Source organism: Nycticebus coucang, chromosome 22 (assembly GCF_027406575.1).
Source record: "Nycticebus coucang isolate mNycCou1 chromosome 22, mNycCou1.pri, whole genome shotgun sequence".
NCBI classification, from domain to species: Eukaryota; Metazoa; Chordata; class Mammalia; order Primates; family Lorisidae; genus Nycticebus; species Nycticebus coucang.
The window spans coordinates 32874820-32895373 of NC_069801.1; the positions used below are offsets into that span (position 1 = coordinate 32874820).

At 41.7% G+C, this 20554-nt stretch overlaps 2 protein-coding genes across 10 annotated transcripts in view; both read left to right on the top strand.

Moving 5' to 3' along the window:
• Positions 1-20554, top strand: part of MACF1 (microtubule actin crosslinking factor 1) — a 401452-nt gene that overhangs the window by 191786 nt on the left and 189112 nt on the right. The window lies entirely within an intron of this gene.
• Positions 4386-5481, top strand: LOC128574769 (uncharacterized). The gene has a single exon (XM_053575615.1). It carries the CDS (start codon positions 4386-4388, stop codon positions 5466-5468), a length of 1083 nt encoding a protein of 360 aa, XP_053431590.1. The 3' UTR covers positions 5469-5481.

Consider the following 20554-nt stretch of genomic DNA (forward strand, 5'->3'; position numbering starts at 1 on the left):
TAGTTTTTCTATTTTTATTAGAGACAGGGTCTCACTCTTGCTCAGGCTGGTCTTGAACTCTTGAGCTCAAGTAATTACCTGCCTTGACTTCCTAGAGTTGTAGGATTGCAGGTGTGAGCCAATGTGCCTGGCCTAGCTGGCTAGTCTTGAGGTTTACATTTTTGTGTATTTTATGGGACTTTGTGCTTGGCATTTAGATGAGGCACTATTCACCTTTATGGAATGAACAAATTCTTTCATTCTGGCTGTCTGTGGGAGATCTATGGGCAGTAAACATTTATCTAGTAAAAGCCAAAGGAGAAGGCATGAAGAATATGTAGGCCCTAAAAGTCTGCTGTCCTGGAAGGCAGCAGGCCACAGTGAAGAGCCCAGGCTAGGTGAGAAAAGGCTCAGATGAAAGTTGTGGCCCAAGTTAACTTAGTGGAAGTAGCCTCTAAGACATCCAAACTTGGACTCTGAAGCATACCTACTTTCCTTCAAGCCTAGTCAAGAAACAGACTACAAACATCTCCTCTACTTACGATAGGGTTATGTCCTGATAACTCAATCATAAGTTGAAAATACTGTAAACCAAAAATGGATTTAATTCACCTAACTTAACTGACCATCAGTAGCTGAGCTGGTTTACCTTAAATGTGCTCTGAACAACTTACATTGGCCTACAGTTGGCCAAAATCATGTAACACAAAGCCTATTACAAAGCATTGAGTATCTTGGGTAATTCATTGAAACTACTGAAAGACAGAATGGTTATGGATTCCCAAGGTACAGTTTCTACTAAATGCATATAGATTCACAACCATGGTAAAGTCAAAAGTCATTTAAGTCAAACCATCTTAAATCAGGGACCATGTGCATACAAGGGTCCTCTCAGGCGTCTAGGGATGTCTCATAACTTTTAGCGTTAGTAATAAATGGGAAGGAAAGGGATTTACTATAGGGTAGGCACTGAGGCAAGTACCTTATAGAAATTATCTTATTAATCTGTCTACAGCCCTTTAATGAGGTCATAGTATCCACATTTTATAGGTAAGGAAACTGAATCACTTAGTAAATTACTTAAATTACTTAGCTAGTAAGTTATCAGAGCTGGTTATTTGAACCTAGGTCTACTAAAATCTCTGCTGCTATCCTAGACCAGTTTTCCTCTGGGGCAGAAGGAGATGAAGGACTGATTTGTCTGACATATGCAGAAATTTTAGAAAGAATAGGCTAACAGGGCAGTGCCTGTGGCTTAAAGGAGTAGGGTGCCGGCCCCATATAATGGAAGTGGCGGGTTCAAATCCAGCCCCAGCCAAAAAAAAAAAAAAAAAGGAATAGGCTAACAGAAGTAAATATGCTAGGATTTGTAAGGCTTTTCAGAGAAACTCTACAGCATTAGCCGTTATATTAAGCAGCTATCTTTCTTGCCTCTAAGTCTATCAATTCCAGGAATTTGGTTTACATGTATCTCATGAATAAAATTCAAGCACAGACCTTAGGGAGGGGTGTGAAACTTAACGTTCCATAATTCCAGTTTCATTCATTGGAGGAGTGAAGGTAGGGTACCTGCCTAGAGAACTTCGTATTGTAATGTCAGATTTTTTGTTTAAGTGATAGGCTGTGTTCTGAGTTTCTCTCCCGCTCTCCCTCTTCTTTCTTGCTGTGGTTTGTGATGGCCATAAGATGGTGCTGCAGCTTTTTAACCAGCTTTTTCAGGCTTAGGGGAGAAACACCTACTGCAGCTGTGGGTGAAGCCTCAGCGGTCTCAGAAGGGATGGTGGAGAAGCCGTTGTTTTAGGGCTTTTTTTTTTTTTGAGACAAAGCCTCAAGCTGTTACCCTGGGTAGAGTGCTGTGGCATCACAGCTCACAGCAACCTCCAACTCCTGGGCTCAAGCGAGTCTCCTGCCTCTGCCTTCCAAGTAGCTGGGACTACAGGCGCCCACCACAACACCTGGCTATGTTTTGGTTGCAGCCATCATGATTGTTTGGCGGGCCTGGGCTGGATTCGAACCCGCCAGCTCAGGTGTATGTGGCTGGTGCCTTAGCCACTTGAGCCACAGGCGCCGAGCCTGTTTTAGGGCTTTTTGTTACTTTCCTTTCTTGGTCTTTTCCCTTTCCTTTCCTTGTAGGTTTCCAGGAAAGGTAGGTATGTTTGGTACAAATTTTTAGGATTTGCATGGAGTCAGGCGTGCTGCTGCTCTCTGCTGTGTGGTCTGGATCCTTCTGGTACAGAATAAATAGCTGAACAAAAAAGTGTATGTGTGTGTATATATATATTTACGTTATATATATATATACATACATACATATATTTGTGTGTGTGTGTGTGTGTGACGGAATCTCACTTTATCACCCTCAGTAGAGTGCTGTGACATCACAGCAACCTCAAACTCTTGGGTTCAAGCCATTCTCTTGCCTCACCCTCCTGAGTAGCTGGGACTACAGGCACTCACCAAAACACCAGGCTATTTTTAGAGGCAGGGTCTTGATCTTGCTTAGGCTGGTCTGGAACCTGTGAGCTCAGGCAATCCACTTACCTCGGCCTCCCACAGTGCTAGGATTACAGGAGCGAGCCATCGTGCCTGGCCTGAGAAAAACATGTTTAACTTTTCTGCAACTCCATTCAGAGCCCTTTGGGTTGTAGTGTTTTCTCATCTGGCAAACACTATACTAAAATTATTGGGGTCAGGGGATCCCATTGGCATCATGGTGATTTTTGAATCCAGTTTTTACATCTGAAATTCAGATGTTTTACTGTACTCCAGTTTGAGTAAAAACCGCCTGAGCCTCATTTTATTAGTTTCTTTTACTCCCAAATATCAGCCAAGTGTTCTGTTTTTGAGCTCTTAGTCTATGTAGAGCAGGGGTCCTCAAACTGCGGCCCACGGGCCACGTAGGCAGTGTGATTGTATTTGTTCCTGTTTTGTTTTTTTACTTCAAAATAAGATAATGTGCAGTGCGCATAGGAATTTGTTCTTTTTTTTTTTTTTTAAACTATAGTCTGGCCTTCCAGCGGTCTGAGGAACAGTGAACTGGCCCCCTGTTTAAAAAGTTTGAGGACACCTGATGTAGAGTCTAGCTGTCAGTTCATAACAGTGGGGAACTTCTTGTCTCTACTAAAAATAGAAAAAAATAGCTGAGCATGGTGGTGGCCACCTGTGGTCCCAGCTACTCGGGAGGCGGAGGTAGAAGGATCACTTGAGCCTAAGAATTTGAGGTTACTGTGAGCTGTGATGCCCAAGGCACTCTATCCAGGGCAGCAGAGTAGTATGTCTTTAAAAAACAAAAAGCAATAACAACAAAAATTTGTGTCTTATATCATTCAGCAGAGACCCCGCTTCTCTCTTGTATATGGAAGCAGTATCCTTTTTACCAAGCTTTCATATATTGTAAACCGATTTCTGGGTTTTCCCTCTGTGTATCACTTTCTGATAGAATAACATCTTTTACTTTTTTCTTTCTTCCTTCTTTTTTTTTTTTTTTTTTGTCCGGGGCTGGGTTTGAACCCGCCACCTTCGGCACATGGGACCGGCGCTCTACCACTTTGAGCCACAGGCGCCGCCCTCTTTCTTCCTTCTTAAGGGAAAAGGAGAGCGATCGATGCTGCAGGAGGTTAGATCTTTAAAGTTTGTGTTTCTTTTCTTAACTATGAGGACTAGGCTCTGGTCTGTCTTCCGCTTATGATTATATTAAAATAATCTTATTGTATTCTGACCTGAAAAAATTGAGAAGGTATATATCTTGCTTGGTATTTTCTTTTGGGAATCTTGGTGCAACAATTAAAATCTGTTTCATTCATTTTGTAGTTTGGGAGCCATAATTGTAGCTTCCCCAGCCCTGGTTCTTCTTGGCCCTCCCCTTCCCTTGCTAGTTGGTACCAGCCAAGCTGTTTTGCTTTTTCTCTCTTTGATCCTGTTCTCCTCCTTCTTCAGGGTACCTTCTTCCGTGGCCTCTCTTCTTTTCCCCTCCCTTTTCCGTTTACTCTTACGATTTCTCTCCTCCTCCTCCCCCTCCTTAATTTCTTCCCTCCCCTGGTTTCTAGCTCTTTTTGCTTTCTGTTTGTGTTACTGAGGGCAGTGCTCCAATTACCTCATATTTGGAGAGAGGAAGCTGCAGCCAATCCGGTTTCTGTCTGCTTTTAGGTCAAGTGATTTCTGAACTGCAGTGAGATGCTTTGAATTTGTCTTGTTGCAGCTCTGAGCCTGTAAGATGGCTGTCTGAATCGGCAGCAGCTAGAGGAGACAGAGAGAGGCGGGGAGGGAGGGAGAAAGAATTGGAGGGATTGCTGGCATAGTGCATATTTTTAAATGTGCATCGAATCCGATGAAGCCAAGGTCGGGATTTCTCTGGGATCCCAGGACTGGCTTAGCTGCGTTTTTGCTGAGATTAGGAGAGGAAAGAAATGGGAAATTCTCTGGGCTGTGTTAAGGAGCCTAAAGAGTCAATAGCTATTCCTGAGAAAGCTCCCATATCTCCTAAGAAAAGGGTTCGGTTCAAAAGGAAGTGGAGGGGAAAGAAAATCCCTACTCCAGAGGCATCTCATGAGGAAGAAAGCTTGGAAGAAACCGGAGTCATTGGAGAGATTGAAACCCTAACGAAGTTAACAGTGAGTCTCTGGAAGGAGAACGGAGTGGGAGGGGTAGAGCACACACCCCCGGACATTCCACTGCCTGGAGATTCAGCCCCCAACTCTGGGGTGGGCGACCAGGGGATGATAGTGCAGGTAAAGGAGAGGTTCCAAGGGGAGATCCAGACTGCTCATCTTTTGTTAGAGAATGAGTCATCAGTTGCTGGAGGGGTCTGGGATTCCCTGGAAGAGGGGGTGACTGTCATTGCTCACCTGCGTGATAACCCGGCAGAAAGGAACTGTGAGAAGTCAGTGAGCCAACTGGTGGAATTTCCGAGGACAGCATCCTGCAGCAGCAGGGCTGTGCTGCTGCCTTTGCAAGTAGAGACTGCGGTGGAGAAAGGAAGCACTCTGCTTGGGTTTCGGAGCAGCACTTTGCCTTGGACAGACACCCGTACTGACACGGGTCATAAAGACCAACTTTCAGAGGACTGGAGTGTGGGGGGAGAAACCAAGAGTATTTCAAGTGCCCCTGAGGCAGGTGCCTGGATCGCGGAATGTTCTGTTTCTTCACCGCTACTGGACCATTCAGGAGCCCACAGAGGCACAGAGCCTACCCATGTGTATTGGGTGCCCCCCCCGGGTCCCAGACTCCCTCCTTCTCAGAGTGATTTGTCTGTCAGTGGCACAACTGTGGGCATTTTGCCCTCCTCCTCCGGCTATGGCAGTGATGGGTTGCACTTACACGGGATCCAACTTAAAGATGCAGAACCTGAGAAGAGCTCCACATCCTTCTCAGAAGAGGATAGCACCCTTTCATTGGAGGCCAGCCACACCCCACCATGGGGTCTGGAAGAGGTAGGTGGGCATGTGCAAGGAATAATCAGACTACTCTTTGGCGTCCTAGTCCTCAGATGAATTAAAGTGGAGTGTGGTAAGCAGTGAGAATCCTGTGTGTATCTCGAACTCACCCCCATGATGGGTACTGTGAGTTAGTGACTGCTGGGGCTCAGCAAGCAGAATTTATTTCATGTCCGCTCCTTGGTAGTGTGCTCAAAACCAAGCAGTACAATTGCTTAAGCTACCCAGTGGTGTTATCTCTCAAGGTGCAGTGCTGGATAGTACTCACTGTCAAGCAGGTCTGGTTACCAGCATCTCTGTTACAGGTTGTGGTGTTCACAAAGGAGGATGGGGAGGCCTACCTGAATCTCTGAAATGAACGAGGAGGGTGAGGACTGTAGAAGGGCTGGAGGAGAGGCCGCTGTGAACGAGGAGGGTGAGGACTGTAGAAGGGCTGGAGGAGAGGCCGCTGTGAACGAGGAGGGTGAGGACTGTAGAAGGGCTGGAGGAGAGGCCGCTGTGAACGAGGAGGGTGAGGACTGTAGAAGGGCTGGAGGAGAGGCCGCTGTGAACGAGGAGGGTGAGGACTGTAGAAGGGCTGGAGGAGAGGCCGCTGTGAACGAGGAGGGTGAGGACTGTAGAAGGGCTGGAGGAGAGGCCGCTGTCATCAATGTACTGGTTCTTCTTCCCTGAAGAGGGATGTTCTTCCTAGGGCTGATGCAATCCATTCTGAGGACAGCTCTCATTCAATGTTTGTAGAGGTGGAAAGTGCTTATCCTTTGGTTCCTAATTCCGGGGTTAGAGGAGGGAGGCATAGAGTTATGTGGGGATTAGTTTAGAGAGAGAGAAGTGTTAGGTTCAAAGGTAGGAAAGTTTGTTTTGTGGTTGAACTTGTTTAGGGTTTTATCATGTTTTTCTTTTTAAGGTATATTTTGAGGTATAGGTGGTTATGGTTGTTGTGGTGTTTTTAAGGGCAGAGGAGCAAGTGTGAATTCAGAATTATGGACATAGAGATAAGGACTCAGCAAGACTCTGTGACACGGCATTTGGCATGTAGGTGTGTGATTGTGTGGGAGATTGAACTTACCTGTAGTGATGATTCCCCAGTGGCCAAAGAACTTTCAGTGGCATGTTGGTCTCTGCAGAAGAAGAAATGAAAACTTTAGGATCTCAAAGCAGCAAGAGGTGGAAGATGAAAAGGGGCACTTTCATTGCCTGGGCTGTGGGTAGCTGACATGATAGAGAGGCCCTGACGTGTGCTGAGCAGGGAGGGGGCCCACCTGCTGCTTATCACCAACACGAGGAGGCTGAGGATAGACACAAATTTTAGGCTGATCTGTGTTTAAAATTTCCTCAGGGCATTGGGTTCCTCCATGGGTAGCCGTACTAACCCTCTTGCTATTAGAGTTTGAAGACTCCCAACAATTTGAAGAAAAAGTAGCCATTGAAAAATATATGGATGAGCAAGAGGCTCATTGGCTCTGTGTAAAAGTAGATGAGATGTGTGTTTGTGTGTGTGCGCGCACACATATGTGTAAGTGTGTGTTATGGCAGGAAGGAAGGTAGTGAGACTACTGGGATGGTGTGTGTGAGTATTTGGGTTTCACTTGATAAAAGACAGTGTTAAAGTCAACTTGTATCTTGTAAAAGTTGAATGGATATGGAAGAGTTGGGGGTAAAACCAACTGCTGATCTGATTGCTCTTATAATACCCCCGGCATTGATGTAGACATTGTGGGATCATCATAACATTATAGAATACCTGTTCATAATTGAATATGAGATTTTTAGGAAGTTTAGAGTGTAAATTTTTAGGAACTCCTGGTGAAGTCAACCCTAGGTAATGGACCATAGTTAGCACTGGTGCCTTCATATGGGCTGGATTTCCACACAGGGAAGGGAAGATCCCACGTGAGTCTGAAAGAAGTCCTAAAGAAAAGATTGGTGGGAGAAACCTTTGGACTGTGATCTGTAGTTTGACGATGTTGACTGGTATGATTCTTTTCCTTTTAGTATGAGTCCAGTTGGTATGTCTATGACATTTTCTGTCATCAACTTCTACATCCATTCTTTCTGCCTTTTCTTTTTCTCCCTTTGAGACAGAGTCTCACTTTGTTACCCCTCAGAGTGCTGTGGCATCATAGCTCACAGCAACCTCAAATTCTTGGGCTCAGGTAATTCTCTTGCCTCAGCATTCTGAGTAGTTAGGACTATAGGCACCTGCCACAATGCCTGGCTAGTTTTTCTATTTTTAGTAGAGATGGGGGTCTGGCTCAGCCCCCATTGCTTAGTGGTTAGGGCACTGGCCACTGGGGGGCAGGCGGGTTCGAACCCGGCCTGGGCCCGCTAAACAACAATGACAACTGCAACAACCACAACCACCACCACCACAACAAAATAGCCAGGCATTGTGGCAGGTACCTGTAGTCCCAGCTACTTGGGAGGCTGAGGCAAGAGAATCACTTAAGCCCAAGAGTTTGAGGTTGCTGTGAGCTGTGGCACCACGGCACTCTGTCTCAAAAAAAAAGGGGGGGAGATGGGGTCTCTCTCTTGCTCAGGCTGGTTCCTGAGCTCAAGCAATCCATCCACCTCAGCCTCCCAGAGTGCTAGGATTATAGGCGTAAGCCACTGTGCCTGGCCTCCTGCCCTTTCCATGCAGACAGACTGGACTACTTGGTTGTATCCAAGGCTGAAAAACTAAATGACTAGCTCTCAGTTCAGACACCTGGCACATTTTTCAGGGACAAGAGACAAACCATCCTGTATTATAGGTAAGAGATAGCTTCTTAAGGCGAGTGTGAAATCTCTTCAGAATTAAAGTCCTTAATTCCAGAAAGCCCTGAAACCCCCACTTGCCTCTGAAGGAACTATCTTCAGAAAGCTGCTCCCTCACTCATGGCTGTTCACAGGCCTTGGGGACAGGCAGCAGCAGGCAGCAGCCCGAGACAGAGAGGGCAGCATGTACTGACACAGATACACCAGGTGACAGCATCTGACTGAGTGTGAGTTCCCTCTGCTGAGGGTGGGAGCGCTGGGAGGACATGGGTCAGAAGAGCAGCTGCTGCCATTCACACACCAGCTACTTCCTAAGCAGGAGACAGCTGGCTGTGCAACAGATTTTTTGCTTGCTTTTTTTGTACTTTGTTTTATTTTGTTTTTAAGATATGTCAGATTATTAACCTTCCTTAGAAAATAATTCGAGTTTGAGAGGAGTGTCTCTCTTTGCCAGAACCCAGGCCACATTCTCTCTCCCGTTGATTAGTCCAGGGCGTGTTGATGAGAGTGGGACTGGCTACAGCTAGACAAACTTTGCAGTGGGTTTTGAGGGTTTCCTGGAGTAGAGACAACTGAGAACTGATTGTGATTCTTACTGAGTGCAGGGTTTAGATAATAGAAGATAAATGGTCTGTTTTCCTGTCCATCTGGTGTAGTCGATACTTCCCTTGGTCAATAAATAGTTAATACAAAAGCAGGGTGAGGGTGGTTCAGCTGATAAAAATGGTTTTCAGAATGGTGAGTAGACTAGGATTTGGAGCTGGATAGGAACAGGTTAATAGCAGTTGTATTTTGATGTCAAACAAAGACCTTCTCTAGCCTGTTCCTTCTCACAGGACTCCCCGTTCCCAGCGGCCATCAATATCCATAATACCTGGCTTATTTGAACAAGGAAAATTGTTGAAAATCCCTTCCTCCTCCCCGTCTTGGCTTCTGCTGCCAATCTCCTGTCTACACTGGAAGGCCATTGAAGGAAGAATTTAACTCTATATTTCAGTGTCCTTCCCACAAACTGTTAGAGTCCCTATAAATTTAGCTAAATACATAACCCTGAGAACTAGAAATGACGAGAAAGATCCATCAGTGTGTTATTTTCTGGGCTCAGGGTTTTCAGTTTACAAGTATCCTTTTCCTCTTTAATTATAGGGAAAGTTATTTTACTAATTTTGGCGTTGTGTTGTAAGAAGAAGGCAAAATTAACCAGATGATATTACTGAAGGAAATGCAGAAGTCAGAGTTAGAGCTTTTATAAGAAAGGATTTGTTTTTTAATTTTACTTAATGAAAAATATTGCAAAAGACTAGTTGTTATTTGTTAGGTTTAATAATGGTGCTGTGGTTGTTATGTTAAAAAAAAAAGGAGTCCGTTTAGAGTTACCTACTGAATTGTTATGTGTGAGATTTGCTTCATAATAATAGGAGAGGGGTGAAATGGGTGGAGTATAGATGAAACAAGATTAGCTATGAGTTGATGATGGTTGAAACTGGGTGCTGGGTACATAGGGACTCATTATACGATTCTGTCTCTTTTTGTATTAAAAAATTTCCATTTCAAACAAATAATTAAAAATAAAATTGCATAAAAATAAAATAGAAAGTTAAGAAAATGAAATCGCAGAAAAATAAATTTAAAATAAATGTAATAATAATGGAATGTGTATACAGCTGGCCCCCTGCAGTGTGGGGGGTTTTCATCTGTGGATTCAACCTACTGTGAATTAAAAATACTTCGGAAAAAATTATGCCTGTGCTGAACATGTACAGACCCTTTCTCCTTCTCATTATTCCCCAAACAGCATAGTATAGCAACTATTTACATAGTATTTACATTGTATTAGGTATTATAACTAATCTAGAGATGATTAAAGGATGTATATAGATTATATGCAAACACTACATCATTTTATATCTGAGACTTGATCATCTGTGTATTTTGGTTTCCTCAGATTTTTGTGTCCAGTATAATACCCCATGAATACCTAGGGGGGATGACTATATTGAAAAGGAATTAATATCCAGAATGTATGAAATGGTGTATAGGTGAATAAGAGTATGGAACCAGATTGACTGGGTTTGAATGTCACTTCTACCACTTATTAGCAGTATACCCTGGGACAAGTTACCTAACTTCTCTTTGCCATAATTTTCTTATTTGGAAATTGAGAATAAGGATAATATATACTTAGTGGGATTGTTGTGAGAATTATATAAGTTAGTACAAGTAAAGCACAATAGATGTTAGTTGTTAATATTCTATTTAAAGAACCCCTCAAACAGCAACAACAAAAAAAGACAAACACCCTTGTAGAAAAGTAGAGGAAAGCCCAAGAATAAGCAGTTTACCAAAAAGGAAATCAAAATGCCTCATACACATAAGAAGCCCCTTTCTCACTAGTGATCAGAATATGAAAATCAAAGCAATGCAGAGGGGCATGCCTGTAATTTCAGCACTTTGGGAGACCCAGGCAGGAAGATCTCTTGAGGCTCAAGTTAAAGACCAGCTTGAGCAACACAGCAAGATCCTGTCTCTACAAAAAATTTAAAAAGTAACTTTAGCCAAACATGGTGGTAATTACCTGAAGTCCTAGATACTTGGGAAACTGAGGTGGGAGGATCTCTTGAGCTTAGGAGTTTAGGATCTTTAAAGTGAGCTATGATTGCAACACTGCACTCTAGTCTGAGCAACAGAGCGAGACTTTGTCTACAAAAAAAAAAAAAAATCAAAACAACAATAAGATACCTTTTACACCCACCAAATTGTCTGAAAATACTAAGCATACGCAAGAATGTAAAGTTATGGGAAAACCTCTTCATAGCCTGGGAGTATAGCCACAGGTACCGCCCTCTTTGTCTATTCTTTAACTGCTACTGAGAGAGTAGTATGGTAATGTTTTATAAAATGGAAAAATGACCATATTTTATCACTAAGAATTTCCTTAGTTACATTCCCTAGTGAGAACTCTTAAGACTCTGATTTTGAATACTGAAAGGACCACTCCCTGACCTTTACCTAACTCTCATATCATTAACGCACACCTTCTTTCTATTCCCACAAACAGAGCTGCCGGTAGATCCCTCTAGCCAGGCATTTGTAATGAACCTCTGCGTTGTGCCATCACCTGCTTCTTAAATGAAAGTTTTCAAGGCCCTATCCCTTTTTTGTAGCAGGATAAGGTCAGCTGGAAACTTACTCAGAATATTTGGTCTTATTCCCTGAGGCTTACATAGACCTACAAAGTCCAAACTCCTTAGCCTGGTGTACAACCCCTTCATAATCTCTCTAACCTATTTCCTCTCAGTTCCCATTTTGAACCTTCCTGTGTTAGCAGGTCAGCTCCTTAACTATCTACTGTTCCTGTTTTGATTTATCTCTTATCTTATAAAGTTTCTTATGTAAACTTTGTTTATATCCACTTTCTACGTGGAATTCTTTTTTCCTTTCTCTTTGTCTATTCTATTTTTTTGCAGTTTTTGGCTGGGTCTGGGTTTGAACCCGCCACCTCCAGTATACGGGGCTGGCGCCCCGCTCCTTGAGCCACAGGCACCGCCCTCTTTGTCTATTCTTTTTTTTTTTTTTTTATTGTTGGGGATTCATTGAGGGTACAATAAGCCAGGTTACACTGATTGTAATTGTTAGGCAAAGTCCCTCTTGCAATCATGTCTTGCCCCCATAAAGTGTGACACACACCAAGGCCCCACCCCCCTCCCTCCATCCCTCTTTCTGCTTTTCCTCCCCCCCATAACCTTAATTGTCATTAATTGTCCTCATATCAAAATTGAGTACATAGGATTCATGCTTCTCCATTCTTGTGATGCTTTACTAAGAATAATGTCTTCCACTTCCATTCAGGTTAATATGAAGGATGTAAAGTCTCCATTTTTTTTAATGGCTGAATAGTATTCCATGGTATATATATACCACAGCTTGTTAATCCATTCCTGGGTTGGTGGGCATTTAGGCTGTTTCCACATTTTGGCAATTGTAAATTGAGCTGCAATAAACAGTCTAGTACAAGTGTCCTTATGATAAAAGGATTTTTTCCTTCTGGGTAGATGCCCAGTAATGGGATTGCAGGATCAAATGGGAGGTCTAGCTTGAGTGCTTTGAGGTTTCTCCATACTTCCTTCCAGAAAGGTTGTACTAGTTTGCAGTCCCACCAGCAGTGTAAAAGTGTTCCCTTCTCTCCACATCCACGCCAGCATCTGCAGTTTTGAGATTTTGTGATGTGGGCCATTCTCACTGGGGTTAGATGATATCTCAGGGTTGTTTTGATTTGCATTTCTCTAATATATAGAGATGATGAACATTTTTTCATGTGTTTGTTAGCCATTCGTCTGTCATCTTTAGAGAAGGTTCTATTCATGTCTCTTGCTCATTGATATATGGGATTGTTGGCTTTTTTCATGTGGATTAATTTGAGTTCTCTATAAATCCTAGTTATCAAGCTTTGGTCTGATTGAAAATATGCAAATATCCTTTCCCGTTGTGTAGGTTGTCTCTTTGCTTTGGTTATTGTTTCCTTAGCTGTACAGAAGCTTTTCAGTTTAATGAAGTCCCGTTTGTTTATTTTTGTTGTTGTTGCAATTGCCATGGCAGTCTTCTTCATGAAGTCTTTCCCCAGGCCAATATCTTCCAGTGTTTTTCCTATGCTTTCTTTGAGGATTTTTATTGTTTCATGCCTTAAATTTAAGTCCTTTATCCATCTTGAATCAATTTTTGTGAGTGGGGAAAGGTGTGGGTCCAGTTTCAGTCTTTTACATGTAGACATCCAGTTCTCCCAACACCATTTATTGAATAGGGAGTCTTTCCCCCAAGGTATGTTCTTGTTTGGTTTATCAAAGATTAGGTGGTTGTAAGATGTTAGTTTCATTTCTTGGTTTTCTATTCAATTCCAAGTGTCTATGTCTCTGTTTTTGTGCCAGTACCATGCTGTCTTGAGCACTATGGCTTTGTAGTACAGACTAAAATCTGGTATGCTGATGCCCCCAGCTTTATTTTTTTTTTATTTTTATTTTTTTATTAACTATTTGCATGCAAATATTATAATATGAAATGATTTTTTGATACACAGTTCAAGTGGTGGTGATAGTTTGTGTGTTTTAAAGTAATAGAACTGCATTTCTGTTGAAGTCTTTTTTTTTTTTTTTTTTGTAGAGACAGAGTCTCACTTTATGGCCCTCGGTAGAGTGCCATGGCCTCACACAGCTCACAGCAACCTCCAACTCCTGGGCTTAAGCGATTCTCTTGCCTCAGCCTCCCGAGTACCCCAGCTTTATTTTTATTACTAAGAACGGCTTTAGCTATACGGGTTTTTTTCTGGTTCCATACAAAACGCAGAATCATTTTTTCCAAATCTTGAAAGTACAATGTTGGTATTTTGATAGGAATGGCATTGAATAGGTAGATTGCTTTAGGAAGTATAGACATTTTAACAATGTTGATTCTTCCCATCCATGAGCATGGTATGTTCTTGCATTTGTTAATGTCCTCTGCTATTTCCTTTCTGAGGATTTCATAATTTTCTTTATAGAGGTCCTTCACCTCCTTCATTAGGTATATTCCTAGGTATTTCATTTTCTTTGAAACTATGGTGAAGGGAGTTGGGTCCTTAATTAGCTTCTCATCTTGACTGTTATTGGCGTATACAAAGGCTACTGACTTGTGGACATTGATTTTATATCCTGAAACATTACTGTATTTTTTGATGACTTCTAGGAGTCTTGTGGTTGAGTCTTTGGGGTTCTCTAAGTATAAGATCATGTTGTCAGCAAAGAGGGAGAGTTTGACCTCCTCTGCTCCCATTTGGATTCCCTTTATTTCCTTATCTTGCCTAATTGTATTGGCTAGAACTTCCAGCACTACGTTGAATAGTAAAGGTGACAGAGGACAACCTTGTCTGGTTCCAGTTCTAAGAGGAAAAGCTTTCAGTTTTACTCCATCCAGTAAAATATTAGCTGTGGGTTTGTCATAGATAGCTTCAATCAGTTTCAGAAATGTGCTACCTATGCCTATACTCTTCAGTGTTCTAATTAGAAAAGGATGCTGGATTTTATCAAATGCTTTTTCTGCATCTATTGAGAGGATCATATGATCTTTATTTTTGCCTCTGTTAATATGGTGGATAACATTTATGGACTTGCGTATGTTAAACCAGCCTTGCATCCCTGGGATGAAGCCTACTTGATCATGATGAATGACTTTTTTGATGATAAGCTGTAATCTATTGGCTAGGATTTTGTTGAGAATTTTTGCATCTATATTCATGAGTGAGATTGGTCTGAAATTCTCCTTTTTGGTTGGGTCTTTTCCTGGTTTTGGTATCAGGGTGATGTTTACTTCATAGAATGTGTTGGGGAAGATTCCTTCCCAATTTTTTGGAATAATTTCTGCAGTACAGGAATAAGCTCTTCCTTGAAGTTTGATAGAATTCTGGTGTGAAGCCATCTGGACCAGGGCATTTTTTGGTTGGAAGCTTTTTTATTGTTTCTTTAATCTCAGTGCTTGAAATTGGTCTGTTCAGGAGCTCTATTTCTTCCTGGCTAAGTCTAGGGAGAGGGTGTGATTCCAAATATGGATCCATTTCCTTCACATTGTCAAATTTCTGGGCATAGAGTTTCTGGTAGTATTCGGAGATAATCTCTTGTATCTCTGTGGGATCAGTTGTTATTTCCCCTTTATCATTTCTGATTGAGGTTACTAGAGATTTTACTTTTCTATTTCTCGTTAGTCTGGCCAATGGTTTATTTTATTAATTTTTTCCAAAAACCAACTCCTTGTTTCATTAATTTTCTGAATGATTCTTTTGTTTTCAATTTCATTGATCTCTGATTTGATTTTGGATATTTCTTTTCTTCTACTGAGTTTAGGCTTAGATTGTTCTTCTTTTTCCAATTCCATAAGATGGCTTGTGAGATTGTTGATGTGCTCTCTTTCTGTTTTTCGAATGTAGGCGTCTAAAGCGATGAGTTTTCCTCTCAAAACTGCTTTTGCAGTATCCCACAGGTTTTGGTAGCTTGTGTCTTCATTGTTGTTATGCTCAAGGAAGTTGATGATTTCCTGTTTTATTTCTTCCTGCACTCATCTGTTATTCAACAGAAGATTGTTTAATTACATGCCTTTGTGTAGGGTCGAGCATTTTTGTTAGAGTTGAGTTCCACCTTTAGTGCCTTATGGTCTGGATACAAGGTAAAATTTCAATTCTTTTGATTCTGTTGATATTTGTTTTGTGTCCCAGGATATGATAAATTTTGGAGAATGTTCCATGGGGTGATGAGAAGAATGTATATTCTTTATCTTTGGGATGGAGTGTTCTATATGCATCTATCAAGCACAGTTGTTTTGGGGTCTCATTTAAATCTCTTATATCTTTGTTTAATTTCTGTTTAGAGGATCTGTCCAGCTTTGTAAGAGGAGTGTTAAGGTCCCCTGTGATTATGGTATTATCAGATATCATATTGCTCAGACTGAGTAAGGTCTGTTTCAAGAATCTGGGAGCATTTAAATTGGGTGCATAGATATTTAAAATTGAAATGTCTTCTTGTTGTATTTTTCCCTTGACCAATATAAAGTGACCATGTTTGTCTTTTTTGACTTTAGTTGCTTTAAATCCACATGTATCTGAAAATAAGATCGCAACTCCTCTTTTCTTCTGAATTCCATTTGCCTGAAAAATTGTCTTCCAACCCTTGACTTGGAGTTTTAATTTGTCTTTTGAAGCCAGCTGTGTTTCTTGCAGACAGCAGATGGATGGCTTGTGTTTTTTAATCCAGTCAGCCAATCTATGTCTCTTCAGTGGGGAATTCAAGCCATTAACATTTATTGAGATAATTGATAAGTGTGGTATTATTCTATTTGTCTTATTTTGTGAGAATCCGTTGCTTAGTTTTGTCTTTAGCATCAGTGTGGAGGTTAGGTTCTGTCCTTTAATATCTGAGTTCTTACTTTGCTGCTGATCCATTGTAATGGTCAGTGTGTAGAACAGGTTGAAGTATTTCCTGTAGAGCTGGTCTTGTTGTGGCGAATTTCCTCAATGTTTGTATATCCGTAAATGATTTGATTTCTCCGTCAATTTTAAAGCTTAGCTTAGCAGGGTACAGAATTCTGGGCTGGAAATTGTTCTGTTTAAGTAGATTAAAGGTAGATGACCATTTTCTTCTTGCTTGGAAAGTTTCATTAGAGAAGTCTGCGGTCACTCTGATGGATTTGCCCCTGTAGGTCAACTGGCGCTTACTCCTGGCAGCTTGCAGAATCGTTTCTTTTGTCTTGACTTTGGACAGGTTCATCACAATGTGTCTTGGAGAAGCTCGGTTAGAGTTGAGGTGACCTGGGGTCCGATATCCCTCTGAAAGCAGTGTGTCAGAATTTTTGGTGATATTTGGGAAATTTTCTTTTATAATATTCTCTAGTATGGCTTCTATTCCTCTGGGGCATTCTTCTTCCCCTTCTGGGATTCCTATAACTCATATGTTGGAACACTTCATAAAGTCCCATAATTCTGACAGTGAACGTTCTGCTTTCTCTCTCTTCTTTTCTGCCTCTTTTACTATCTGAGTTATCTCAAGAACTTTGTCTTCTACCTCTGAAATTCTTTCTTCTGCATGGTCTCACCTGTTGCTGATACTTTCCATTGCATCTTTAAGTTCCCTGATTGACTGTTTCATTTCCTTCAGCTCTGCTATATCCTTTCTATATTCTTCATATCGTTCATCTTTATTTGATTCTGTTTTTGGATTTCCTTTTGGTTATTTTCCACTTTATTAGCAGTTTTCTTTATCATTTCCATCATTTCTTTCAGTGTTTTCATCATTTGTATTCTAAATTCCCTTTCTGTCATTCCTAACATTTCTTTATTGGTGGAGTCCTCTGCAGTAGCTACCTCGTGGTTCCTTGGTGGGGTTGTTCTGGACTGGTTCTTTATGTTGCCTAGAGTTTTCTGCTGATTCTTCCTCATGAGTGATTTCTTTTATCTGTTTCCTTGCCCTAATTTTCCTTTCACTTCCTCTTGCTCTTTAAGTTCTCGTGCCTGTGGACTAAGGTTTTGATGAGTCCTTTTGGTACAGGACCAGAAGGATGAGAAGGTCGAAGAGCAAGAAAGGGATGAAAGAAAGGAGGAATGAGCGAAAAGAAAAAAAAGATAGAGAAAGGAGAGGGGGTGGGTAAAAGGAGTATTGACAAAAAGAAGAGAGGCACAGAAAGAGGGAGACAGAGCAGTACGGGTGTACAGTAGGGTACTTTGACACAACCTTAAAAAAACCCAACTTTCTGGGGGTGCCCAGTTGGGTGGTTCCCTTGAGGTCAGCAGCTCTTTGCTAACCTGATCAGACACGGTACCCCACCTCCACCAAGTAGAGAGGAAAGACAAAAATGGTATAAATCAAACCAAAACAAGCAAACAGCAAACTTTACAGGATAAAATTGGGTGAAAAACCAAATAATAGCGGTAGAAACACTAGCAAAAATGAAGTTCTAGTTATTGAAAAAGGTAGCAATGGGAAATTATAATTACACTAGAAAAATTGAGAAAGAAAAAATCTGTATGGAAAAGGTTGAAATTAAAAAACAAAACAACATCAAAATAAACAGAAAAAAAACCAAACCAAAATAACAGGAAAAAAAAAACACAACCAAAAACAAAGCATTATGTATATGTTGTTGAATATTGTCTGGGCAACACGTGGTCTCCTGGGGTATGAGCGTTAATCATAGTGCTGATACAACTGGAGGCTGCAGATTTCTCCAACCCCAGCAGGTAGACACCCTAAATCTCTCTTCAGCCCTCTTAAAAGGCACTTTGAACTTGTAAACTCGCTGAGTAGAAGCTTTCCCAGGAAAGTGCTTGTCGCTGGAATCACTGCTGAAGTGGCTATCCACTTACCCAGTGTGCCAAAACTGGTCTCACTCTGCCCCTGAGAGTTAGGGCTGTAAGGCAGCTCAGATCTCGCCCTTAGGCTACTCAGTCACTGGGTTACCAGCTCCCACCCGATTCTTGCTCTGTGACCCTGAGGGTGGAGCTTGCCAGGGCAGATCACTCACAATGGCTCCCTGTGGCCCACAGACAAACACCAATAGCTCCGTCTGGCTCAGTGGCTCAGACTGGGGCCCTAGACAACGGCCAGAGTTCTCCGCACTCCTGCTCAGGCTCTCCCCAAGGCAGTTCAACCGAGTGCCAAGTCCAAAGACACCAAAACAGTTCACAGGTAAGGCCTTTCCGGTTTGCAGTCTTGCTGCTACTGTACTTACTTACAGTTGCTGGCGGGTTTAGACCGATTGAACACATGCGACCACTTGCCGGTTTTCCACTGTTTTAGTCCTCCTCTTGGGGTCCAGAAGTATCTCGCTGACTCCCTGTATCCTCACAAGGATGATTATAGGCAGATCCCACCAGCCAGAGATGCCCGGAGTCCTATCTCCCCAGACTCACGGTGCCCAGATGCAAGGAAGCTGCTACTCGGCTGCCATCTTGCTCCAAAGCCCCAGCGTTTCTGTCTTTGTCTATTCTTTAACATCCTTCAGAGATACTATTTAAGTGCTTATTTTAGTGTTTAAATCAGACTTCTTCAAGAAATCTTTTTGATCACTCCGGTCCACGTTGATTTTCCACTGTGCTGAGATTCTATATTGGATATTACTGTAATTATTGCTCTTTGATATTAAATTATGTATAACTCTTTCATGTGACCTACCACATGTGACTAAATATAAGGTGAATATTTTTTCTCTTCAGGAAAGAGGGATTCTCTTTGCATTTGACTTCCTTTTTTTTTTTTTGAGACAGTCTCACTATGTCACCCTTGGTAGAGTGCCATGGCATCACAGCTCACAGCAACCTCAAACTCCTGGCTTAAGTGATACTCTTGCCTCTGCATCCCAAGTAGCTGGGACTACAAGCACCTACCACAACGCCTGGCTATTTTTTTTTTTTTTGCAGTTGTCGTTGTTTAGCTGGCTGGAGCCAGGTTCAAACCTGCCAGCCCCGGTGTATGTGGCTGGCGCCCTAACCACTGATGTATAGGTGCCGAGCCAACTTATTATTGAATGAGGTTATAGTCAGTTTATAAAAAAGGATGTCACCATCTGCTAGTTCTATTAATATTAGTTTTTGTGGAGATCAGCTGACATAATTGGTTAAACAAAAAGAGAGACCAAAAATCTAAGAAGATTTTGTTAGCGCTTTTGCAAGTATAACCTCCTAATCTGAAGTATTGAATGTTATTTTGTACAAGCCTTAACATTAAAATCTTTTTATTTTTTTTTTTTATTTTTTATTTTTTTTGGCCGGGGCTAGGTTTGAACCCGCCACCTCCAGCGTATGGGACCAGTGCCCTACTCCTTGAGCCACAGGCGCCGCCCGTAAAATCTTTTTAAAAATCACTTATAAAATACACATGTACACACGCACATGGAGCAAGTGGTCATTTCATGGAGATCATGGATGAGGAAAAAAACACTAATCTAGTGTTATGCAGCTGAATTCTTGTGGTTTGAAATGAAATATCTAGAGACATAATGGACTCAGAAAAATATTTTTAACTCTGTATTTTAAAAAGAAATGTAGGGTGTTTGTTTGTTTGTATTTTGAGACAGAGTCTCACTTTGTCACCTTGGGATTGAGTGCCATGGCATCAAAACTCACAACGATCTCAAACTCTTGGGCTCAAGTGATGCTCTTGCCACAGCCTCCCTAGCTGAGTTGCTCAGGCTGGTCTCGAATTCCTGAGCTCAAGTAGTCCACCTGTCTCAGACTCCCAGCCTGCTACGATTATAGAGTGATCCACTGCACCCAGCCCAGAAATGTAGATTAAAAAAAAAAAAAAAATTCACTTAAAAAGTACCTTTATTAGGAAAAGGACATTGATATAAATAATGCATGTGAAGTCTGGATAACATGGTTTTTGGAATGTAAAGGCAGAAAAAGCACTAATATTGAATTAATGCATTGACTATACTGCTTCATTTTAACTATGTATGTGTAAATACATTTCTGAACATTTACAGCCAGCCACAATGTTGTGCCAATGGTCCTAGCTACTCAGGAGGCTGAGCCTAGGATCTCTTGAAGTCATAGTGAGGTCATGGTGTGCCTTGCCATTGCATTATTATGGGTGTGTAGCCTGGCCAAGAACTTGTCTGTAAAAAATATTTTTAAAATAGAAGTTTATACATTTAGGAGGACTACAAAAGTTCTCTCTCCTACATTTACTTCTACCCGTCTACTGTCATGTGGGAAAATATTAGTGATAACCTTATTTTAGTTATGGCATGTCTCAACTAGGTTCTTATGGGGCAAGCATGTCTTTTGTGTTTTGGTTTGGTTGGGTTACCCTCTGGCAAACATATACTTAATAAAACTCAGCACAGATGTATTATCTCTGAGAAGTCCCTTGGGATTT